At 35.5% G+C, this 26,010-nt stretch overlaps 1 protein-coding gene across 4 annotated transcripts in view; it reads left to right on the plus strand.

The window, feature by feature from the left end:
- Positions 1-26,010, plus strand: part of DMXL2 (Dmx like 2) — a 151,693-nt gene that overhangs the window by 13,317 nt on the left and 112,366 nt on the right. For all 4 annotated transcript variants that reach the window (XM_011282863.4, XM_019832421.3, XM_019832420.3 and 1 more), the window contains exons 2-6: positions 16,407-16,532; positions 19,641-19,712; positions 21,962-22,040; positions 22,828-22,963; positions 23,595-23,661. In XM_011282863.4, coding sequence (XP_011281165.2) covers positions 16,407-16,532; positions 19,641-19,712; positions 21,962-22,040; positions 22,828-22,963; positions 23,595-23,661 — 480 coding nt within the window. The remainder of the gene's footprint in view (positions 1-16,406; positions 16,533-19,640; positions 19,713-21,961; positions 22,041-22,827; positions 22,964-23,594; positions 23,662-26,010) is intronic.

Below are 26,010 nucleotides of genomic sequence, written 5' to 3' on the forward strand. Positions count from 1 at the left end.
GTGCTGGTATGGTAGACTTCAAATTTTGATCTTTTTTCGTAGTTCACCTGCTACCATTTACTTTTCAGAGTCCTCAAATAGCAGCTTCATGCATTCTGTTCATGTTTTATGGCTGCATTCAGTGGGAGAGACATAATTTATTGTGGTTCTATTTAGAACTGGAACTATGATACTATTTTTCATGCCATTAAAAAATACCAGGGACCTAGCAGTAAGTCTAATGATGCATGTAGAACACTTCTATGGTCAAAATTTGTAAAACTTTAGAGAGATAAATTCCATATTTATGGACTGGAAGATTCATTACTGTAAATTTATCAATTCTTTCCAAATGTATTCATAGCTTTGATATATTGCCAGTCAAAATCTTACGAGGATTCTGTGGAATTTGACAGAATGATGCTAAATTTTATAGGAATAGTTGGGGCCAGGAATAGATAAGGCAGTCTTAAAGAACAGTCAAATGAGAGGACTGCTTTGTCCAGCTCAAGACTTGAAAGTCGTGAACATCAAGATAGTGTGGTAGCCTCCTCAGAACAAATACATCAGAGTAATAAAACAGAGCACCAGAAACAGACTCACACATTTATTCATGTTTGATTTATGTCAAGGATGACATGGTAGAGCAGTACAGAATGATTGATCTTTTTGTGGGACATCTTATCTATATAGGAAAGAAATAAAACTTGGCCCTGTGTCATCCCATTTACCAAAAAAAAAAAAAAAAAAAAAAAAAAAAAGAACTCCAGGCGGATTACAGATGTAGATATGAAATACGGAATGATAAAGATTTTAGAAGGAATATAGAAAATTTATTGCTGTTGAGTTGTATAAGTTCTTTATATATTTTGGATATTAATACCTTGTCAGATATATCATTTGCAAATCTTTTACTTAGCAGGTTGTCTTTTTGTTTTGTTGACGGTTTCCTTTGCTGTGCAGAAGCCTTTTATTTTGATGTAGTTCAATAGTTTATTTTTGTTTTTGTTTCCCTTACCTTAGGAGACAGATTTTTTAAAATGTTGCTAAGGCAGGGGCACCTGGGTGGCTCAGTTGGTTATGTGTCCAACTCTTGATTTTTGCTCAGGACATGATCTCACAATTTTGTGAGCTCAAGCCTCACATTGGGCTCTGTGCTGACAGTGTGGAGCCTGCTTGGGATTCTCTCCATTTTTCCCGCTCTCTCTACCCCTCTGCCACTCACACTGTCTCTGTCTCTCTCAAAATAAATAAATAAACTTAAAAAAAAGTTGCTAAGGCTGATGTCAAAGAAATTACTGCTTAATGTTCTTTTCTAGGCTTTGATGGTATCAGGTATCACATTTAGGTCTTTAACCCTTTTGAGTTTATTTTTGTGTATTGTATGAAAAAGTGGTCTTGGTTTCCTTCTTTTGCATCTAGTTGTCCCATTTTCTAAATACCATTTGTTGAAGAGACTGTCTTCCCCATTGTATATTCTTGCCTTCTTTGTCGTAGATTAATTGAGCATATAAGTGTGGGTTTATTTTTGGGCTTCCTATTCTGTTTCATTGATCTATGTGCCTGTTTTTGTGCCGGTACCATACTGTTTTGATTACTATACCTTTGTAGTATATCTTGAAATCTGGGATTGTGATACTTCCAGATTTTTTCTTCTTCAAGATTGCTTTGGCTATTTGGGGTCTTTCCATATGCATTTTAGAATTATTCTAATTCTGTGAAATATGTTGCTGATATTTTGATGGGGATTACATTGAATCTGTAGATTGCTTTGGGTGGTATAGACATTTTAACAATATTAATTCTTCTAATCCATGAACATGGAGTATATTTCTATTGTGTCATCTCCAATTTTTTTCAACAGTGTTTTATAGTTTTCAGAGTACAGGTCTTTTAACTTGGTTACATTATTCCTAGGTATTTTATTGTCTTTGGTACACTTGTAAATGGGGTTGTTTCCTTAATTTCCCTTTCTACTACCTAGTGTATAGAAACAGAACTATGATAATTCTGGGTATTAATTTTATGTTCTGTAATTTTACTGAATTTATTTACCATTTCTAATAACTTAAAGAGTTCCTATTCGCCCAATCAGGGACAATTAGAGCATATAGATAAGTGATAATAATAGATTATAACCCTTTGTATGAAGTAAGAATCCATGACCCTTACTAATATAAATAAGTACAGAAATAAAGAAAACTCTTCCTTACAGAAGAAAGCCAGCTAATAACTAACTTTCTTCCTTCCTTCCTTCCTTCCTTCCTTCCTTCCTTCCTTCCTTCCTTCCTTCCTTCCTTCCTTCTTCCTTTTCTTTTCTTTTCTTTTCTTTTCTTTTCTTTTCTTTTCTTTTCTTTTCTTTTCTTTTCTTTTCTTTTCTTTTCTTTTCTTTTCTTTCGACAGAGCATGAGCAGGGAAGGGGCAGGGAGAGAGGGATACACAGAATCTAAAGCAGGCTCCAGGCTCTGAGCTGTCAGTACAGAGCCTGATGCAGGGCTTGAACCCACAAAGGCGAGGTTATGACCTGAGCCGAAGTCGGGCATTCAACTGACTGAGTCACCCAGGTGCCCCATAAAGCCAACTAACAAATAATGAAATGACAGAATTAGATAATTGCCATTTGGCAACTATCTTAGTAGTAACTTTAGGCAAGAAATGTCTGGTAGATACTAAAACTAGTGGGTAAAAGTTTGATAAGTCACAAGTTATTTACATAGCCTCAAAATATCTTTCTACAAGGTACTTATTAATTATAAAGGAAAAAATAATTTTATAGAGGAGAAACCTGGCAGACACCACCTTTATCAACTGATCAAAGTTAACTGCCAGGAATGGGGTAAATTGACAATTGTGCCTCTTGAAAAAATGCAATGAGAAGAACACTGTGATGTTTCTGTGATAATCCTTCTCAGAATCTAATCATGAGGAAACATCAGACAAACTAACTTTTGAGACATTTTACAAAATCTTTTCTAGAAAGCTTTAAATTTACTTGACCCAGATCTGTCAAAGGAGTCACTATCCATGGTAGTTGTAGCCTTATGAAATGCATTTTTCTTTTTTTTTTAATCAAAATATATTTATTACAGGAATAGAATTTAGTGATTCATCACTTATATATAACACCCAGTGGTCATCTGAACTGAAATGTATTTCTTAAATAATGGGACTTGAAAGTTGAAATTACTCCTTGACCCATGGGCTGCAGAATAGATGTTGTGGGAGAAGGCATGAAAATAACACCAATCTCATTGTACTTCTTTGTCACAGCTCCAGGATGACCAGGTGTGTTGACAGTGAGCAGTAATATTTTGAAAGGAATCTTTTTTTCTGAGCAGCAAGACTCAAGAGTGAGCTTAAAATGTACAGTGAACCATGTTGTAAGCAGATGTGCTGTCATCCAAACTGTGTTGTTCTATTGGTAAAGCAGAGGCAAAGTATATTGAACATCATTTTTTGAGAAATATAATTTATTGTCAAATTGGCTTACATACAATACCCATAGATTGAGCATCATTTTTAAGGGCCCTAGGATTTTCAGAATAGTTGAGTATTGGCTTCAGTTTAAGTCACCAACTACCTCAGCCCCTAACAAGAGAGTCAGCCTATCCTTTGAACCCTTGAAGCTGGGCATTGACTTCTCCTCTATAGCTATGAAAGTCCTAGATGGCATCTTCTTCCAACATAAGGCTCTTTTATCTACTTTGAAAATTTGTTGCTTGGTGTAGCCATTTTCATTAATTATTTTAGCTAGATCTTATGGATGATTTGCTGCAACTTCTACATCATTACTTGCATGCTTTGCCTTTTATGTCATGGAGGTGGCTTCTTTCCTTAAACCTCATGACTCAACCTCTGCTAGCTTCAACCTTTTCTTCTGAAGCTTCTCAACCTTCATAGAATTAAAGTAGGGACCTTCCTTTCAATTAGGCTTTGGCTCAAGGGAGGGTTATTGCTGGTTTGATCTTCTGTCTAGACCACTAAAACTTTCTCTGTGTCAGCAGTAAGGCTGTTTCACTTCCTTATCATTTCGTGTGTTCACTGGAGTAGCGCTGGTAGTTTCCTTCAAGAACTCTTCCTTTGCATTCACAACTTGGCCAGCTGTTTGACACAAGAGGCCTAGATTTTGGACTATCTTAACTCTAGACATGCCTTTTTTTTTTTTTTTTTTTTTACTAAGCTTAATCTTTTCTAGATTTTGATTTTAAGTGAGAGACATGCAGGGCTGCCTGGGTGGCTCAGTCAGTTAAGCATCTGACTCTTGATTTTGGCTCAGGTTGTGATCTTACCATTCCTGAGACTGAGCTCTGCCTCAAGCTTTTGTGCTGACAGCATGGAGCCTGCTTGGATTCTCTCTCCCCACCTCTCTCTCTGCCTCTCCCCTGCTTGTGTGCATGTGCACCTGGCTGCATACTCACTTGCTCTGTCTGAATAAATAAATAAATACGTTAAAAAAAAAAAGTGAGACACATGCAACTCTTTCATTTGAACACTTAGAGGTCATCATAGGGTTATTCATTGGCCTATTTTTAAATATTGTGTCTAAGGGAATAGGGAGGCTCAAGGAGTGGGGTGGGGGGAATGGCTGGTCAGTGGAGCAGTCAGAACACATACAACGTTTATTAAGTGTGCCGTCTTCTATGGGTATGGTTTGTGGTACTCCCAAACAATTACAATAATAACATTAAAGATCACTGATAAAAGGTCACCATACCAAATATAATCATGAAAAAGTTTGAAATATTGTGAGAATTGCCAAATGTGACACAGCTACAAGTGAGCAAATGCTCTTGGAAAAATGGCACTGGTAGACTGCTTGATGCAGGGTTGCCACAGGCCTTCAATTTGTAAAAACACAGTATCTATGAAGTACAGTAAGCAAAGCATAAAAAGGGAGGTATGCCTGACATATTCTAGGTCCCAAAGAATCACATATGACTATTTTAGTAACTGTATCTCTTTTATACATCCTGTTTTGCTAGCTTTCCAGTCTGTCTTCCTCATTGCATTCTCTACTCTAATTCTATAATCTAATCATAGCCAATTCCACATTTTCTTTGAGGCCCTGTTCTATGCAGTCCCAATCTTTGTATCAGTATTGGTTTTAGCACATGGGACAGATGAACTGAAGTAAAAGCTAGGTTTATTTCAGGATACACAAAGAACTTAGGAGGTGCAGTTGGGCTTCAGGGTGATTGGAACTAAAAAGCTGGTAGAATCAAGACTGCCTTCTCTTAGGGATTTTATGTACTTGTTTTTTTCATGAGTTTTTTGTTTTTAGATATCTGATCCATTTACTTTTTAAACTGGTGGTTTCAGTTTCAAATTGCTGACTTATCCCTGAACATGTATGACTTGTCTGCTTAGCCCTTCCTTCTAACTCTGGGTCTTATGGTTTGAATTCCTGAGTGGACTTTGCCTGGCTTAGCCCATCTCTTTCATCTGGCTGATAGCTACTGGTCATTAGTCTGGACCATCCTCACATCCTGTCAGCTGTGAGTAGGGGAAAGAGTTACAACACAAAGACCATTTAGCTGGGTTTCTATGTAAAATAGTGCACACTGGATTATTTAATCTTTTTATCAGGACTTTTTGAAGCAAATTTGTGCACTCATAGAATTACAGCTTAAAAATTGAAAGGAGTCTCAGAAGTGATCTAGTCACAATCTTTCATTTGACTGATAAGGGAAATATTACAGAGAGATTGTTATAGTTAGTATTAATACCTCTGGATTCTCAGGAATATGTTCTTTCCATCATATTGATGGTATTATATCGGGAGTTTAATTATAATTTAATATTTTAATCAATTATTTGGGAAATGATTTTTGGAACACTGTCAGGACCATCTCCCTCAAAATATCAGTATTTAGCTTAACCGAATATCTGGAAATTTCCAGTAGTTGCAAAATTGGAAGTTGTCAAACATTACGTATTAATATTGGTACATATTAGATAATGTACTGTTAAGGTTCTTTGAAATGTAAAATTTATTAACAAATTAAGGAACAAAATATTGAGTCACTTATTGTCTGTATTTGTAATAATTAAATATAAAAAAATATTGTGTTTATTTAGAAGTAACCATTTAAAAAAGTAGTATTTTACTACATTATTCTTTGTGAGGCCAAACTGTTATATATCTCAAGCTTTAGAGAACAGATCTGAAGCTGAAAGGTGGGTAGGTTTTTATGCATGTTGGCCAGTCCATGAGACTTACTTTTACCAATACTGCTGTGATTTCCCTTAGAAATTTTTGATAAGTAATACTTTGAGTGATTTATTCTCAGCACTGACATAAAATAGTTATTTAGAAGAGATGATTTTTGTTTCTACTTCCACACTTACTTTTTAGTGAGAATGCATGCAAGCTGGAGATAGAGCAGTATTTGTAATATTTAATTAGGACAAATTAATTAATTATTGCATATTTCTCTTTTCAAGGTCTCCTTTGCTTATCAGATATGATTTAGCATCAGTACATTTTAAAAAACCCATGGTTTGTTCTGTGTTCAGGGTTATAGAAATAAGTTTAGTTTGTACTGTGGGTATCTGTGGTTCCCTTTAGCTTAGTATTTAGAAGTTTGTTGTAGCTCCATCTATTTTGTCAGTAAATTATCAAAATTGGTTGCTTTTTGACTAATACTAAAGATTGTTCTTTTTTTAATTTAAAGTTTTAATTTTAATTGAAGGAAGTTCTTTCAGATCTGTTGCTTGTTTGGGGTTGTTACGAAGAAATTAAAACAAAAATTTTGTCTGTTACTATTTAATCACAAACACTGTAATATTTCTTTTTTTTTCCCACTTGTAGTATTTCTTGCGTTTTTATTTTTTTCAGCCATAGATTTTTGTTTTTATATATTATTAAAAATTTGTTTTAATATTTATTTATTTTTGAGAGAGAGCGAGCGTGTGAGCAAGGGAGGGAGGGCAGAGAGAGGGAGACACAGAATCCGAAGCAGGCTCCAGGCTCTGAGCTGTCCGCATAGAGCCTGATGCAGGCTAGAACTCACAAGCCATGAGAGAATGACCTGAGCCAAAGTCGGACGCTTAACCAACTGAGCCACCCAGGCACCCCTGTTTTTATATATTACTAAGTTTTGTCTTACGTTTCACTCAGTATACCACTTGCAGCTTAGCTTTTTCCTACTTTTATAAGTAGTCTGTTAATTTTGCATATCCTGATGTGAGCTGTGTTGTTTCTAAAAGTAACAAACCTTTGGTTACCACACATACAGTCATTATTATATTATTTCTGATATTGCTTCACTTGTCGTTGACTTGGGGTAATTTTTGTGCTCTTAGCTTTTTGCATACTATTTAGTTTCTTTCTCATTTATTTCTGTTCATTCAGCATTCTTGAGTGGACTTTAGGCTGTTAGAATGATTGAATCATATTAGTAAAGTCTGTTCTTAGTCACGTGGAGAGAAGAGCTGTTTGTTCAAATACTACCCTTTCCCCCTTTTCTAACTGTATGATGGACTTAACATCTGACTGGCAAGAAGCTTATCTATTTTGGGGGTGCTGATGGTAGGCAGTGATTGATAAAGGTTAAGGGTTTGATTTTAGGTGTAGAAACCTGTAGAAAGACATATGAGGCTGATTGAATGTATTGCTGATAAGTACTCTTATTTGTAGACTTAAATTTCATTTTGAGAACTCTATATTTTTATACACAAATTTATAAACTTTCCTGGTACTTCATAAATTGGGCCTTTAAACTAGTCCATGGCCCACTGTGATCTATATATATAACTTTTCAAATTGAAATTGTGTATTATATAAATACACTATTTCAATTAAAAAATAATGATTTGCCCTTTGCTTAGTCTATCTTTAGTTCAGGCATTAAAAAAAATCTTATTAGCTATATAGACAAAGGATGGATTTCCTTAATCTGTAAAGAGCTCTTGTAAGTCATTCAGAACAGACCCAGTTAAAAAATTGACCAATAACAGGAATAGTCAGTTTTCAGAGAAAGAAATATAAATGATTGATAAATATATGAAAAGATGCTCAACTTTCCTCCTAATAACAATAGAAATTAAGACAACAGGGAGAAGCTAGGTTTTGTTGGATTGGATTATCAGGGTTAGTGAGGAAGTGGAGAAACAGGTACTTTTATACATATGGGAAATACAGTGTTTTTGGAGGGCATTTTGCAGTACTTACTGATTTTAATCACTCACCCAGTAAATTACGTCTTAGAATTTATCCTTTGGGTATACTTGCACACATATGTGTAATACCATAAATACATAGGTGTTATACTGAAGCACGTTTTATGGTAGCGAAAGACTGGAAACAACCTAAAGTAATTATGGCAAAGCCACAAAATGGAAGATTATGCAACTATTAAGAAGAATAAAATAATTCCTTCTGTGCTAAGGAAAGTTCTTCAAGACAAATTGTTAATTAAGTGGAAAAGAAATTGCAGAATTGTGTATAGCATAATCTCTTTATATAAAAAATGTTTATACATATATATACACTAAACATTTCAGGAAGGGTTCATAGGTAACTGTCAGGCAATCACTCCTTAAGTGGTCAAGGGTAAGGTGAACTAATTTTTGTATTCAGTTTTTAATTTTCAGTTTATTTATTTTGAAAGAAAGAGGTAGAGAGTGTGTCCAATGCGGGAGAGGGAGAGAGAGAATCCCAAACAGACTCTGTGCTGTCAGCATGGGTGGAGCCTGATGTGGGGCTCTATCCTACAAACTCTAAGATCATGACCTGAACCAAAACCAAAAGTCAGACACTTAACCATCTGAGCCACCCAGGCTCCCCACCGATTTAGTTTTTAAATTAGCATGTGTTGCATTTTCTATAAAAAAAGAAAATCTTGTTGCTGAAAACATTAAAATCAGACATTTAAAATGGTTTATTTAACTTACAGGTGGCTTTTATGGGTAAGTGATACATGAAAACTCTAGCTTAATAATGATCCTATTCAAAAAGGAAATCTATTTGTTTCAGAGGTTAATTTTTTTAAAGTAATCTCAGCCCAACATGGGGCTCAAATTCATGACCCCAAGATCAAGAGTTGCATGCTCCACTGACTGAACCAGCCAGGTGCCCCTAGAAGTTAATTTTTAATTCTGAGAAGCATAAGCAGTTAGCTATTTAATTATGTGACTAAAAGGAAGAGGGAAAGGATATTTTCTTGGGAAATTTTGGTTAATATGTGCTTTGTTTTCTTGATAAGATTTTTTCATAGGTCAAGGCTGGCATTTTAAGACTTTGTCTATAGATAACTTGACCCAACCAAGTAATAATCAAAGTCAGACAACCCTGTCTTCTTGTTAGCTTTTTGTTTTAGAACAGCTGAAATGAAGAATTTAAATGAATTTATGTAATTAACAAACCAGTAAGAAGAACAAAAATTTGAGCAATAGAAAACAAAATGATGGTCCTAAGTGAAGTGGATATAACAATGTAAAGAGACCTGAATTTGCCTCTCAGCCTTGTATTTACGATTAAATCCTATGAACTTCCATTTCCTTATATTAAAGTGGGGTCAATAATAGCTAACTTCTAGGATTACTGCAGTCTTGAAAAAGAGACTAGGAATGTAGATTACATAGTATGTTACCCAGCAGGCTTTCAGTAAATGGTACCTCTTATAATTCTTGTAATTATTTTTTTTAGCTCTTAATAACAAGTACCCTCATTTGTAGAAGAGTGAACATACTTAACATGAGTCAAAATTCACTCTTAGGGAGAGGTGGGAATTTAACAGTAATACTCTTGGTAAGACCACAATACCTTGTTAAATTAGATAAACCTTTCAGCATGCTTAATACCTCTTAATTCACCAGTGCTTTTCTTCTTTTAAATTTAGATACATGTCAACAGTTTTCAGCGACCTTAAACTTTGACCCTGTAACTACCAGGATGATAGAGCATCCAGGTATTCCATAGAAAATACCTATGTAATTCATTTATTTGTATTTTATGTTCTCATAGGAAAAGACATGTTTGTGTAGGATTTAAAAAAAATTTTTTTTTAATGTTTGTTTATTTTTGAGAAAGACAGAGACAGAATGCGAGTGGGTTAGGGGCAGAGAGAGAGGGAGACACAGAAGCAGAAGCAGGCTCCAGGCTCCGAGCTGTCAGCACAGAGCCTGACATGGGGCCCAAACCCACGAACTGTGAGATCATGACCTGAAGTCAGATGCTCAGCTGAGCCACTCAGGTGCCCCTGTGTAGGATTAAAAAAAAAACCAAACAACTTTTTATTTCTTTATACTTTAAGACTTAAAGGAAATCTGAAAAATTAGAACAGTATGGGATACAAGTATTTGTTTGCTTTTCTGAAAATAATGTGGTTAAGGCAATTATATATAAAACTGAAGTTAGGACCATGATTGTGTTGTGTATTCAGATACACTTAATTGTTCACAGTGACATTAACCCTCTAGAGAAGGCAGCAATATCTTTATTATGATAATAATGCATTAACTCAGAGTACCTAATGACTTCAGAAGATGATATTTAAATTTTTTTCATCAAGTGAAAATTTGATAAGGTAAAAGAAGAAGGTAACTTTGTTTTTCAGCCTCAACTAATTGGCAGTGCCTGTCTAATGAAATTTTGGATATCATGACTAAAAACAGAAAAGAATGTTGGTAATAACAAATATTCAAGTTTTAGCTTCCATAGAATTATTATGGGGTTATATGACACACCCTGCACTTTGTTAAGGAAGAGATTCTTTTTAAAAAAAATTTTAAAGTTTTATTTATTTGGAGAGAGGGAGTAAGCTACCAGGAGTGGGGGAGGGACAGAGAGAGAGGGAGAGTGAGAATCCCAAGCAGGGTCCACGCTGATAGCAGGGAGCCCACGAATTGTGAGATCGTGACCTGAGCTGAAATCAAGAGTCAGATGCCCAACTGACCAAGCCACCTGGGCTCTCCAGGAAGAGATTCTTTTAGACAAACTAATGGGATCTGTGGGTACAAGAAAACAAGCACATTCACATGACTTTAAATATAATTTCCAGGAGTTCAGAGACCTCCTGAGACCATCTATGACTTACATCCAGGTTGAAAACTCTTGGTTTTAGCGCTCAAAGCACAGACTAGTTTTCTTTTTCCTAAAAGGATGGATTTGTTTTCCAATGATAAGGTTAAAGCAAGTGAAGATTAATATATTTGAAGCATATCTTTGATGTTAGGGCTTGTGCTACAGAATTCTCTCTTAATATGATTGTCAGCTGGTTATTCTTTATCCTCATCAGGGCAGTTCAGTTCTTCCATAAAAGAAATCCTCCCACATGAATGGAGGGAAAGTGTGTTTTTCTAAGATGTTTTCTCTTTTCTTGGGATTTGTCTCTGTGTTGGGGCCAAATCATATCCTTGACTTTGAGACAAAACATTTTATAGGTTGGTACTGTTATAACTGGTGTATAGTGCTATGGCACAGCAGTGGCTCTGCCAAGAACCCGAGGGAAGAAGAACCTGGCTAAGGGATTCCGATTGCTGCAGAAAAGGCTTACTGCCCCCTTTCCTGCTTTCCAGCACGATCCTGTGGCTTACCTCCCAATATGGAATAGTGTATGCTCCGCCAAGTCCATGATATTTCTTTTACCTAGTCGGGGCGCCTGGGTGGCGCAGTCTGTTAAGCGTCCGACTTCAGCCAGGTCACGATCTCGCGGTCCGTGGGTTCGAGCCCCGCGTCCGGCTCTGGGCTGATGGCTCAGAGCCTGGAGCCTGTTTCCGATTCTGTGTGTCTCTCTCTCTCTGCCCCTCCCCCGTTCATGCTCTGTCTCTCTCTCAAAAATAAATAAAAAACGTTGAAAAAAAAAAAGAAAAAAATTACCTAGTGAAAGAGCCCACTCCTTACTCCATGGGTTCATTTTAGTAATTGTGTGTAGTTCCAGTGAGCACCCTCTTTTCCTCCTGCACTGTAAATTCTTCCTCTTAAAGACCGAATTCTGAAAAAGAAGAATGGAAACAAAATTGCTTTTGCCCTAAAATTGAGAGAATGGGAATTTCTTAAGTAATTATAGGTTTTGTATAAACCTTATTAGCTGTTGGTTTTTACCAAGTACTTTGTGCTAGGGGCTGTGGTAAATTACTTGGGATTACAAGGATGAACATAGGCCTTCTATCACTAGGAAGACATCTTAATAGAGTAGAGGTGGGGTGAGGTAGTGGGAAAGAGCAGGAGCTTTATTATAAAGCAAATGAATCCTCACTCTGTGACCTTGGGCACACTACTTACCTTTCTGGGCTTGGATTTCTCCATCTTTAAAAGGTGGCCTGTGAAGATACATTGTTCCTAAAGACTTAGCAGATGGCCTTATATCATAGTAAAGTATTCAGTAAATGATAGATTACTGAGGAGGGCTTTGGTAGATTCCCTTCTGGTAGGTCTTCTAAATCCATATACTGTTAGGCTGGAAAATCAAAATCTTTCTTTCCTTGTGTAGGTACTATTGTAAAGTTGGTCAGTTCTGTCTGAACTTCATGTTCTTTGACTAGGTTTTAAGGTGCTGAGACTTCTAGAGCCAGAAATTGGAAGATTTGGATCATTTATTCACTATATGTATATGTATTGAGGGCTGCTAATGCGAAGTGCTGGGAGTACATGGTAGAACAGGACATGGTTGTTTGCTCTGATGGACATTCCATTGTAGTGGGAACCTGACAGATTCTAAACACATGCTTATGTAAATCATTAAAATCTTGTGAGATTTCAGTTATAGAATGTATGTGATTCAGTATTGACTGATTTGGGGGCCCTTGTTTTTCCCTGCTTTAGACTCTTTAGCTAAAGAGTAAGAATATGCTTCCTCTGTACTTTGGCAAACTGTTAGTGTGCAGTAGTTTGGGGGGTTCTGCTCCCGCCATGATCATAGATATTATTATATAAAATCGTAGGTAATGCCTACTTGTGGGTTCCAGGAAGCCAGTACTAGACACAAGTTGCTCCCTTTTGATGTGAATTATTAGTTTGATGAGGAATTTGAGATCATTTTAGACTTGTGGTGTCTAAACTTTTAGTAGCTACATAGTGTTCCAGTATATGGATAGTCAGTAATTTATTTAACCTCCTTTACTGATGGACAGTATGATTATCTTCAGTTTTTGCTGTTACAAATAGTAAGGCAGTGACTATCCTTCTACATATATTTTGGCAAACTTTAAAGTATGCTTGTAGGGTAAAGTAAAGAGTTGTTTGATCAAAAAGTATATTTAAAATTTTGGTAGATATTGTCAAATTCTTTTATTCATGAAGATTTTGATTTAGTAAGTCTGGGGTGGGACCAAACAATCTGTGTGTTTAATAGGTTCCTTAGGTAATTTTGATTTTGATGCAGCCAAGTTTGAGAACATATATTGCAGCATCAGAAAGATGTCAAGGTTCCCTACAGCTAAGGAGTATAGTCCATGTACTCTGGAAAAGATCTGCATTTTGAATATCTAGGGAAGAGTAAACATCCTTTTTGGTGATTGATCAGTAAAAGCCTGTCTGTCTCTAGTAGCAGTTGCTAGAAATGGCCCATCTTTAGAGAAGCAGGGATACTAATATTTATCTGGAATACTTTAAGTATCGTTGACATGTAATGTAGGAGAAAATAGCCTAAAAATTGTAAGGACTTGAGTTGGAACATCTTCCCCTTATTAACCATATAATCTTGGGCAAATTGATGAATTTTAATCTTTATACAATGATAACGATATCTTCCTTTCAGGTTTGTTGCAAAGATTAAAGGGGGAGTAACATAACATTTATTGAGGACCTTTTGTCTTCTGATATTTTGTGGATATCTCTGTCATGGCAGTTTGTCATTTAGTTGTGACTGGTGATTCACTTGGTTATCTTCCCGTTAGACTTCCCACGTCTTGTGGTTGTATATTCCCAGTCCCTAGCACAGGCTTGGGACTTCATGCATTGTTTTTTGTTGTTGTTGTTGTTGTTTGTTTGTTTGTTTTTTCTTCTTAAATGAATGATGTGTGCTAAGCATTCTGCAAATAGATTTTCTACTTTAATTTTCACAGTTGTCTCAAGAGGTAACTGTTACTTCTAACTTAAGATCACTTAGAATGGCCGAGCCCAAATTGAAAACCCTGCATATATGATTTCAAACTAAAGTTTATGCTCTTTTTTTTTCAGCTTCTAGTAACCACTTTACTTTATTTTCAAATACAAATAATTTTTTAAAAATATAATTTATTTTCAAATTGGTTTCCAAACAACACCCGGTGCTCATCCCAACAAGTGCCCTCACCATGCCCATCACCCACTTTCCCCTCTCCCCCTATCAACCCTTAGTTTGTTCTCAGTCCTTAAGAGTCTCTTATGGTTTGCCTCTCTCCCTCTGTAACTTTTTTTCCCCCCTTCCCTTTCCCCATGGTCTTCTGTTAAGTTTCTCAAGATCCACATATGAGTGAAAACATATGGTGTCTTTCTCTGCCTGACTTATTTCACTTAGCATAATACCCTCCAGTTCCATCCACATTGTTGCAGATGGATAGATTTCATTCTTTCTCATTGCCAAGTAGTATTCCATTGTATACATAAACCACATCTTTATCCATTCATCAGTTGATGCTCTTTTCATCAATTCACTTTGTTGAGATAATACTATAAAGCACTTTGGAAAATTTGAAATATTGTTCAAAGGTAGGATTATTTTTGTAATTTTAATAAAATGTTTTCTTTTGAGGTATAATTGACATATAACATTATATTAGTTTCAGGTGTACAGCATGATTCACTATCTGTATGCATTGTGAAATGATCAGCACAGTAAGTCTAGTCAACATCCATCACCATTCATAGTTATAATTTTTTTTTCTTTTTTTGTAAGGATTAATAACGTAATTTTAAAGATTATTAGAGTGATGCAAACATTGCTTTCTCCTATGCTCAATATTCCCTTTCAGTTTTGCTTTCTTGAGTGCTTGGTGTAGTAAATCTGCCTTGTCTATAAGAATATAAGTAGTTACTTCCTCCCAGAAGTGATTTTTTTCCATATTTCCCCTGCCAATAATTCTTTTTTTTTTTTTTTTTGGTGAACTTTTTGGTATTTATTAATACATGAGTTGAAGATGGTTTATAGTAGTTGCAGTAGGATTTTGGCAGTGTTGGGAGTTATAGTAACCAGTAGAAGTAGTATTTGTCTTCCTATCTGGTCTTTATCTTCATTTTCTCTTTCATTAGCAGCCATGTGTGGATCTCATCAGGACACGGGTCATGGAGTTCGATGTCATCACATTCAGTCCTGGCTGTTGGATATCTATGTTTTGTTTGTTTGTTTATTTATTTATTTATTTATTTATTTTTAATTTTTTGGATATCTATGTTTTGTAGGACAGGACTATATTGCTTAAAGGTGTAGAAATCGTGGGATAAAATACCACCTCATAAATCATTTTTTTGGTGTATATACACACATGTGTATATAAGGGGCTTTTTCACTTCAGGATTAGATTGTTAGGTTGTTTTGAATATTTACTCACAAGTTGAGTTTGGGAGAAAAAGGAAAAGTGTCCTCACGCTCTGCCTCTGCCACTTATGTCTTCATAAAATTCACAAAGTTGCAAAACAGGAATAGCATACATCAAGAAGTGTGGCAATAGGAAGAAACATTTGGTTTTACTCGTTATAGTTTTGTTGAACAAGGAATTTTCCAGGAACTTAATTTTGTGTTCTATTTTATTTTGCAGGCTATATAGTTATACTTGTCAACATTTTATATAAATCAGTTTATTTTTAAATTAAATTAAGTTAATTAATTTGTGTGTGTGTGTGTGTGTGTGTGTGTGTGTGTGTGTGTGTGAAGCCACTTTGGGCTGGTTTCCTCTCTCCCTCACACCTTGTAAGGTTGAAGGGGAGGAGAGAGGCAGACAGCATCATGGATTCACTCTTAGGCAGTTGATGAGTTTAAGTTTAGTCTTTGCCTTAGTGCATGTAATTCTGCCTTGGGGGCTCATGTCTATTTAACTAGCTCTTTAAGCCATGTGGATTTGTGTTGGAAAATTCATCTGATTTCTTTCTTGATCTTTGTCAAGCCTGGTTTGAACCCTGGGAACACAGTTGCAGCCTTTGATGCCTTATTATTTTCAGATGGAGGTTTTATTCTTTAGGGTTCACTAAGATGAGCTTTGGAGAGAAGCTCTGAACAGGAAGATTTATGACCTGCAGGGACTTAGGCTGTAGGGTTGAAGAACTAGAAAAATCCTTTCTTTGTTAGTACTAGTTGTTGAAAGATAATTCATGGGGTGTCATCATCCTGTTTTATTATGTGGCATTTATTTATGATGTGACTTTTAATGTCTTATTTGGAAATTGATAACTAAATATTCTCACATGAACTATCTTTGTAAAAATGTGTCAGAGTCTATGGTGGCAACAAAATCTAAGGTATAATTCATAAGTTACATATCTTATATACTGTAAAACTTTTCTCTTTTAGGCGTATGGATCAGGCTGTGATATTGTTATTTTGGCAAGTGACTTTGAATGTGTGCAGATCATTCCTGGTGCTAAGCATGGAAACATCCAAGTCAGCTGTGTGGAGTGTTCTAACCAACATGGAAGAGTAAGGGATTTAATTACTTTATTAAATGCCATCTTTTAATGCATTTTTATCCTTTTATACAAGGCTTGTTTACAATTTCTTATTAATACACCTTGCTTAGATGGTTGTTGACAGGAGTGGATAAAGTGATAGGATGTGTACAAATGGTAAGGGGCCATTAAGCTGATAATGAGATGATTATTCTGCAGGTGTACACTGTCTTGAAAGTTCTGTAGGCCTTACGGTCCTGTGCATACTGATGTTCTGCTAGTTGATAATTCTAGCAACTGTTAAGCCAGTAGTAGGGAAGTAAGTCAACTTTTCTGTTGTCTGCATAGCATCCCTTATCTTGCCCAAATCACAGCAACATTAAATTTTTATAAAGAAATCTGGCTAGTTATTAGTGTCTAATATAATATTTGTCATGTAACAGCAGCTTTGTAGAGCTTCTGTTAATTTAATGAAAGTTTATTCATTAATTGAAGAATCTTAAGGTTCGTTCATTCAGACTCTAAAACACAGGGTTTATTTTAAAGTAGTTTGCATCTCACATATACCTCTCCCCCAAAATACACATCAAACATGATATACATCAAATTTTGGTTGTATGTGAAGTAAATGTAGCATATTCAGTCTATATTCTAGCAGCTCAGTAAGGCCAGTGTTGCGTAGAAGAATTCAGTATCTCCACAGTATAAAAGTGAGACTTTTCCTGTAATAATTATAATGATTTAAATAGTCTTAGTGTTCTAGCAATTGTTTTTTACTGAGAAATAACACATTTTAACAAGGATATGTTAAATCAGAATTTTCATGGTGATAAATAGTAATGATGCAAATTTATGCCAAGTAACAAATTATTATTACACTATTTCTAGCGTCCCACCTTGCTGCTTGTATCAAGCTTGTATCAAGCTTGCTGCATTTACAAGCTTTGTGTAAATGTGGCACAATATGGCAATCCAGTGATGTAATTGACCTAGTATTGAAACACTTAATTTCCTGGTGTTTTTTGACACTTGTTTCCTGCTTTTCTGATTTTTATCCTGTTTTTTTTCCCCCACTAAGCGTTGCTTACTCTTAGAAAACACTGAGAGTGCCAGATTTCTTTCATTAATTTTTCATTGTTCATTTCCTTAAACCAAGTAGGGTATCTTTAAACCTGCTTGGAGTTGTATGATAGTTCTCCCAGATGAATTTTAGTAAGTTATTTATGGGCTGGTAATGATCACAATAAATTATCTGGGAGCAAAGTTTCCTTTCATATATACGACCTTAGTGTTCATAACCCTGTTTCCACTTTTCCTTACCTGGTTGAAGATAAAGAAGGCAAAAATGACACCTTCGATTTATTGTTTTTTTTATTGCCATCTTCTTTTATTTCCTTTATTGCCAGACCTTTTGGTGATAGCTTTGTCATTTATGACTATGTTAGCTAATTATAATCATTCATTCATCAGCTGACAAGTTGAATGTGATCATTCCTAACAGTTTTTGCCTGGGTGTTTACCTCGGGTGGGCATTTGAAGTAGCTTCCTCCCTACCATTGTAGATTAAGAGCTTTTTCGTGGAGAGAGTGTTAGATATTAAGTGACAGTTAAAATCACTTTTTGGTGTGAGAGAGCCCTGAGATGACAGTAGACATTTTTTGACTGGCCTTTAAAAAATATATGTACCTAATTTAGTGTTCTAGCTGTCAGCAAGAATGGTTTTTGGTCTGTTCCCTGTAGTTGATTCCCTCTTGCCAAGAGGAGGGTGAACTGGGAATTGGCTCTCAAGGAATTATTCGAAAAATGAACAAATCAGGAGACGATAGATGCTAGAGAGGATGTGGAGAAATGGGAACCCTCTTGCACTGTTGGTGGGAATGCAAACTGGTGCAGCCACTCCGGAAAACAGTGTGGAGGCTCCTCAAAAAATTAAAACTAGATCTACCCTCTGACCCAGCAATAGCACTGCTAGGAATTTACCCGAGGGATACAAGAGTGCTGATGCATAGGGGCACTTGTACCCCCAATGTTTATAGCAGACTCTCAACAATAGCCAAATTATGGAAAGAACCTAAATGTCCATCAACTGATGAATGAATAAAGAAATTGTGGTTTATATACACAATGGAATACTATGTGGCAATGAGAAAAATGAAATATGGCCTTTTGTAGCAACATGGATGGAACCGGAGAGTGTTATGCTAAGTAAGTCTTAGAGAGAAAGACAGATACCATATGTTTTCACTCTTAGGTGGATCCTGAGAAACTTAACAGAAGACCATGGGGGAGGGGAAGAAAAAAAAAAAAGAGGTTAGAGAGGGAGGGAGCCAAAGCATAAGAGACTCTTAAAAACTGACAATAAACAAGGTTGATGGGAGGTGGGAGGGAGGGGCGGGTGGGTGATGGGTATTGAGGAGGGCACCTTTTGGGATGAGCACTGGGTGTTGTATGGAAACCAATTTGACAATAAATTTCATATTAAAAAAAATCATCTCTACCAGGCTCTGGTAGCTTCCAGGAACAGAGGATTTATGTCCCTTTTTATCAGGTATGTGACCTGGAACCCAGATCTCTATCTTAAGTCCGATGGAGATGTCTACATCAGCTCTTTCTCTTCCACTTGCAGTGGAGTCTCTGATCTCTCCTTAGTCCATTTTCTCTATTCCTTTTTCTAGATGATTTTCCCCATTGATTTTTTTTTGTTTCATAGTATAATTAATGTCATTTTATTTGATGTCTTTTGAATACCTGTTTAATACTCTTTGATATCTTTTTCTGCTTCTCATGGTTTTTATATTATTTTTCACTGGATTATAAAATTTCTGGCAAATGTGCCATTGAAATGCTATCTTTGTTAATAAAGTTATTCCTATGTTAAAAAAATTCTTACAGAAGAGGATGATTTCTTTGAATAGTTCAACCTTGTATTTGATGTGTAAACTAAAGCCTGATGAATTTTTGACAACAGAGAAGGGATTCTTAAATCCAATTCTTTTCAAGTTATATTTATGGGATGGAATAAATCATGAATACTGTATTGGGATTGTATTATATGTAATTAGCTTATACATTATTGTGAAAAGGATGTTGTCTTTATTTTCTTTTCCTAAATGTTAATGCTTTGTTCATTTCTTTTTAGATTGCAGCTTCGTATGGTAATGCTGTTTGTATTTTTGAGCCCTTGGGCATAAATTCTCATAAGAGAAATTGTGTAAGTATTCAGTGGTAGTAGAAGTTTTTTAGAGTTAAGTTTAGAATCCAGTTGATAGCAGTAAAGAGTGCCTTACAAGAGCTAGTGCTGAATGTGGTCTGGAATACCCATCTGAAGTTGGTCTGGTGCTTTTGATGGTAGGATCTTCTACATTCACTAGAGATATACCCCTAGACCTTTTAAAAACCCAGTTTTCTATAATATTGCTAATTGATATTTACCTTGTTAATTGTAATCTACCTTAGTTGAACTACTATTTTTTCTTGCCTAGATTGCTGGAGTAGTCTCTGATATGTTTTATATCCTTCTCTTTTCTTTTCTCAACACAGCAGGTCATGACACACTTCTCCACCTAAAACTCCCTATTTCTCTCAGACACAAAGCCAAAAAGCCTTACAATAGACTCTATAGTCTTTTTTCCCTGTAGTACTCACTTAACACCTCTCAGAGCTCGACTCCTACTATTTTTGTCCTCTAATGTTACTCCAGCCACACTGGCATTTTTATTCTTTGAACAGTTACTTTCCCATCTTAGGTCTTTGCATTGTTTTTTCTCTTGTCTGGGATGTTTTTCTTTCTCTGGGTAACTCCAAGGTCAGCTCCTTCAGATCCTGTAAGTATTTTCTCAATAATACCTTCCCAATGGGGATCCGCCCATTTTTAAAATTGCCCATTTTAAAACAAACCACTTTTATTTTAACCCCTCATCCTTCTATTTCAAACTTTTTTCCCACAGCATTTATCTTGTTTGTTATTTACTGTTTAGAATGTAAGCTCCATGAGGGTATGGAGCTTTGTTTCTTTTGTTCACTGGTGCATCTGAAGTACTTAGAACAAGACCTGGAACACAATAGGTGCTTCTAAATACTTGTTGAGTGAAGGAGTTAGGAGCTTAGGTAAACTCACTAATCAGCTAAATTGTCTAGCATATCATATTGAGAACCAACCATTCAAATTCATTCTAGGTGCTATATTTTATTTTACTTAAAATTCACAGGGGCGCCTGGGTGGCTCGGTCAGTTAAGCATCTGACTCTTGATTTCGGCTTAGGTCATGATCTCATGGGTTTGTGAGTTTGAGCCTTGCATCCAAATCTGCATTGATGGTGTGGAGTCTGCTCGAGATTCTCTCTCTCCCTCTCTTCCCCTCTCCCCCCACCAATAAATAAATACACTGAAATATAAATATAAATAAATATATATGTATATATTTATAAATATATATAATTATTTTTAGATAATGAAATTCAGGTTTTGCAGTTATTTTAAAATTCTGGCTCTGGATGGTCATGATACCTTGAATGAAGTATTTGTTAAGTATTTAAAAAGTATCATACAGAGAGAGGGAATTTCTGTTTATTAAATTATTACTACTTGCCAAGCAGTTGATGTATAACTTGCCTAAGGTGACGTGGCTTTACATGCACTATACTTTACATAAGGACATTTTGTATTTATGTACTACAAAGAAATATCTCAACTTTTTTTCACTTACTGTATTTCATGGCAAAGGCCTTTGACTTTTATACTTTAAATCTTTCTATCTTTTAGAATGAAAATAGAAAAAAGACTGGAAATTAGTCAAATAAATATAATACACATAATATAGATTTGTGGATTATATATATTGTGTGGTTCAAATTTGTTGACTTTGGGAGATACATCTAGTTTTATTTTAGATGTTGAGTCCATAAGATTATGATAATTTTCACTTCTTTCTAACGTGCATTTGTTTTCACAAACATGTATTGAGTGTCTGCATATGTTCCAGCTATTACAGCACTCAAGACACAAAGCTTATTATGGCATAATTCCTGCCTTGAAGAGCTGGAGTTTACTAGGAGATTCAGACACATGCATGTGGCCACTGTTAAAATGGGATGTAAAGGGTCCCATGGCTGCTGCCAGGATGTCAGCAGAGGTGGTGATTTACCTGGATATAGATGTAAGCATGGGAGCTTGCAGGTGGAGAAGAGACAAAAAGCGTGTCTTACATCTGAGAATGTGTTTATAGACATGGAAGGAAGCCTGAGAGAACATGCTTTGGGCATGGCAAGCAGCTTGATGTGGTAGAGTAAATAAGTAACTATTGGAAGTTATTTTAGGAGCAATATTTTCAAAATAATAGTGAAATAGTTACATCTTTGTTTTAGATCATAAAGTCTTAAGGTGAATAAAATGATAAAATGGTAATATTTGTGGATATTACTTTAAAAACATATGTTTCTTTTTTCTTTCTATATGTTTCAGCAACTCAAGTGTCAGTGGCTTAAAACGGGGCAGTTTTTTTTGAGTTCTGTGACATACAATTTAGCATGGGACCCTCAAGGTATTTAGTGATTATATTTAGAAATTATAAAGAGTAAATGTTCATTTAGAAATGTCTGATTACAATGTAATATAGTTTCTCATAATAAAATGGTCAGTGTAGAATATTTTCTTTTTGTTAATGAGTGTATTTTTTTTTTCTTCTTGGTATACACTGCTTTGTACAGTGCTTAATTTACTTTGAGTTCTGTGCTTTTATTCCCTGCCTTTGAATGTTTTATTCTAGGAAACAGTGATGATTTGTTTCCTTAGTTAACACTTACACTGTGTTTAATAAGAAATAAACTCAGAAATAAAACAGGGCCAAAAAAAAACCCCTATCTCATTTTTTTGTGTGTTTTAGGAAATTTTGTCTTTAAATTTGAAAGATTAGAAACCCCTAATGATAATGGCCATTGCCCCTCTTTACATTCATGATTAATAAGGTTAATTTTGTAGAAAAACAAATTTCATTAATCTTTAGTTCTGTTTTATATCCTGAGAACATTCTATGTTTACATATCAGAGTGTTTTGCGTTTGTTTTGTTATTGTACTTTTGCTTTTTTTGTTTTGTTTTGTTTTTAAGATTTACCTGATACACAGTAGCTCTTTGCCAGTAAGCTTTTCTTTTTTGTTGTCAAGTTTCACCCGAGACTTACCCTTTCTTGTGTAGTAGATTCTTAGAACTTTGAAATGGATATGTCTTGGTTTTCACAGAATAGTTTATAAACCTAAATATAAGCCCACATGTGCAATTCTTTCTCCAGATAAGCCATGCGTATTCATTAGAACTTTCTTTAATTTTCAGATAACAGATTGTTGACAGCAACCGATTCTATTCAGTTGTGGGCTCCTCCAGGAGGTGACATTCTGGAAGAGGAAGAAGAAATTGATAATAAAATTCCTCCAGTTTTAAATGATTGGAAGTGCATCTGGCAGTGCAAGTTAGTGTCTAACACTGTTGTTCTCATTAATTAAAAAAACCAGTCATCCTAAAATATGTTCCCTTGCACAGTGATCTCTGTTTTTTGATAGTACTATTACATTTAGAAGCCTAGAAAGTGGACTTCTTCTAACCCAAACCCATATTAACCTTTAGTCTGTGTTACAGTTGATTGGTTAAAAAAAGGACAAAAATATTTTTCGAGTTACAACCTCAGAACTTGGGAATTACTCCTTAATGGATGAGATGTAGATCGGGATGGGGAAGAGGAAGATGTGATACAAGTTGCCAGCTACTCTTAAGTGGAAGAATGGCTATACCACTGACAGTATGAATTATGTGCAGGGACCCACTTAGCCAGGGGAGATGGGTGAGCTCAGTTTTTAACTTCTTATATTTTGGACATTCATGGGCAGGTAAGTGGAGATGTCTTTTATGCATGTTGATTGCATTCTTCTTTGGGTCTCCAAAGTCAACTTTGGATTGGTTTTCATAATTAATTTGTATTTTAAGGGAGGTGAAAACACTCTTGTTCTGATATGTTATGAAAATCTTGTTTTGACCATTTATATATACAGTGTTCCAGATTTTAAAAATGCGGACTGGTTAACTTTTTTTTTTTTTTTTTTTAGAACCTCAGTGTCTGTACATTTGATGGAATGGTCCCCTGATGGTGAATATTTTGCTACTGCTGGAAAGGTAAAGGACCAAATAAAACATAAACAAAAGAAATAAAAAAACAAAAAAATGTTCCTTTTTCATTGTCATTTTCAGTTTTCTCATCTGAGAAAAATCGGGGTAATCATACTCTGCAAAGCTGGCCTCAGAAATAGTGATAGTATTAATGGGAGATCTGGTATGCTCCCTGTAGGTAGTAGGCACTTGGAAAATAAATGTTATTTGACTTTGTTTAAAATTTACATTTTACAAAATTAATTTTTATGTTTAAAGAATAGCATATGTATGTAATTTAAGAAGTGAAATAGTACTACTAGATTCACAATGGAAAGAATTACTCCTTTCATCCCATTCTTATTCCTGTGTCCTGAGGGAGTTACTTGTCAAATTGCGTGTTTTGGTATTTCCTTTCATGTTTCTAAGTAACTTGCTAATGTTCCCATTTCTTGATTTTTTTTTTCCTTTTAGTTTTATGTATCCTCTCTTGTCTTCTTCCTGTGGAATCTGAGACTTCAGTCCACTGGCTGATGTCCCCCATCCCCATCTCTACTTTTGCCACATATACACATTGACTTCCCTTCCTCCTGTCTTGCTGATGTAGATATCTCATAACATTTGGGTAAATATTCACATTGCTAAGATTGTGTAAAATGCTCTTCACAGAATAATTACTTTGGAGTTACTAGTAACTTTGTTTTACTGTTTGCTTCATTTTGTATATACCTAATTCACCCCCAAACCTCTGGTAGTCTTTGGATCTCCTCTTGCTGTAATCCCACATAGGAGTTACCCTGGAAACTTTTTTGCCCCCACTCTGGCTTAGTTGCTCTCCAAGCCTAAAATAGCAGAGCTGTCATTTTTGAATTTTATGAACCTTAGGAGATTCTGTTTGCCCTGTTTCTTAGCATCATTTATCTTCTTCCCTTGCCTGATAGGGATACTCTTTAGTAGATTCCTGAAAAGGGTGAATGGGAAAAAAAAAGTTGAAGGTATTGCAAACCTAAAGAGTTCTTCTTCTATGCTTGATTTGGCTAGGACTAGAATTGTGTTGAAAATTTTCTCTCAGGGTTATGTCCTGGTTCCGTTGCTTTCTAGCTACCAGTGTTGCTATTTGAGAAGTACAGTGCCATTAGGACTGCCCTCCCTGCCCATCTCCACCTTATAGAGGTTTTAACAATCTTCTGGTGTTTTGGGGTGCCTGAGTGGCTCAGTCAGTTAAGCATCTGACTTCGGCTCAGGTCATGATCTCATGGTTTGTGAGTTCGAGCCCCACGCTAGACTCTGAACTGACAGCATGTATCCTGCTTGGGATTCTCTCTCCTCCTCTCTCTGCCCCTCCTCTCCTTGCTCTCCATCTCTCTTTCTCAAAAATAAGTAAATACACATTGAAAAAAACCCACAGGATAAAGTTTAATTGTATTTAATTGTTGTATTATATACAACTTTTATATATATAACTTTTTATATGTATGTAACTTTTTTATATATATACATATATACACGTATATGTGTATATATACATACATATATACATATACTTATACATACATATATATGTATATATATATTTTATATATGTATAACTTTTTTTATATGTATAACTTTTATATTACACTAAAACACAAGAATAGGTTTTCCAAGAACACCAGAGTTTATCCTTTTTAGTTCATCTCTAGTTGTAGAACACTCTCAACTGTTTTGTGGCTGAATAATTAGTTGATCCAGAGATAGTTGCTCAACAGGTGACCTTATAGACAGGAAGACTGCACAATATTATTGACAGAGAGACTGCAATCATGTGCAGTTCAGTAGTTACCTAATAACAATTTCAAAGTAGTAAGGAGTGTAAAAACTATTTTGAGATATTTACAGCAAATGTCGTGTAATCTTAAAACATCTGTGATTTCTGTTAGAGACAGAGTCATAGGTACCACTAATACCACTTTGGTCTGTCGCTTTTATTTGTAACTGAACTTTAGCATTTCCTTCAGTTAGCAGTTATGAAAATAGAGAAGTAATTGTTTTTCACCACTCTAGTTCATGGTAACTCTGAGTCTTAGTTGTCTTGGTTTCTCAAGAAGCAGATTCTGAGACAAGGATTCAAATATAAGTAATTCATGTGGGGAATGATCACCAAGAAATATACTGGATTTAAGGCAGGGAAGTGAAGGGGCTGAATAAAGCGTATGCTATCATGCAAGTGACTAACTTCAAGTTGGGATCTCTGGGTAACTCTGGGAGCTGGTGTTCCTCACAACATCATGTTCCTCACACATGTTCTTCATATGTATCAGTTGTTGGTTGGGGGCTGGTTATGGTATGGCAGTAGTTCTCAGCACTCAAAAACAAGTCCTAGGAAACTTCAGGCAG

Source organism: Felis catus, chromosome B3 (genome assembly GCF_018350175.1).
Source record: "Felis catus isolate Fca126 chromosome B3, F.catus_Fca126_mat1.0, whole genome shotgun sequence".
NCBI lineage: Eukaryota > Metazoa > Chordata > Mammalia > Carnivora > Felidae > Felis > Felis catus.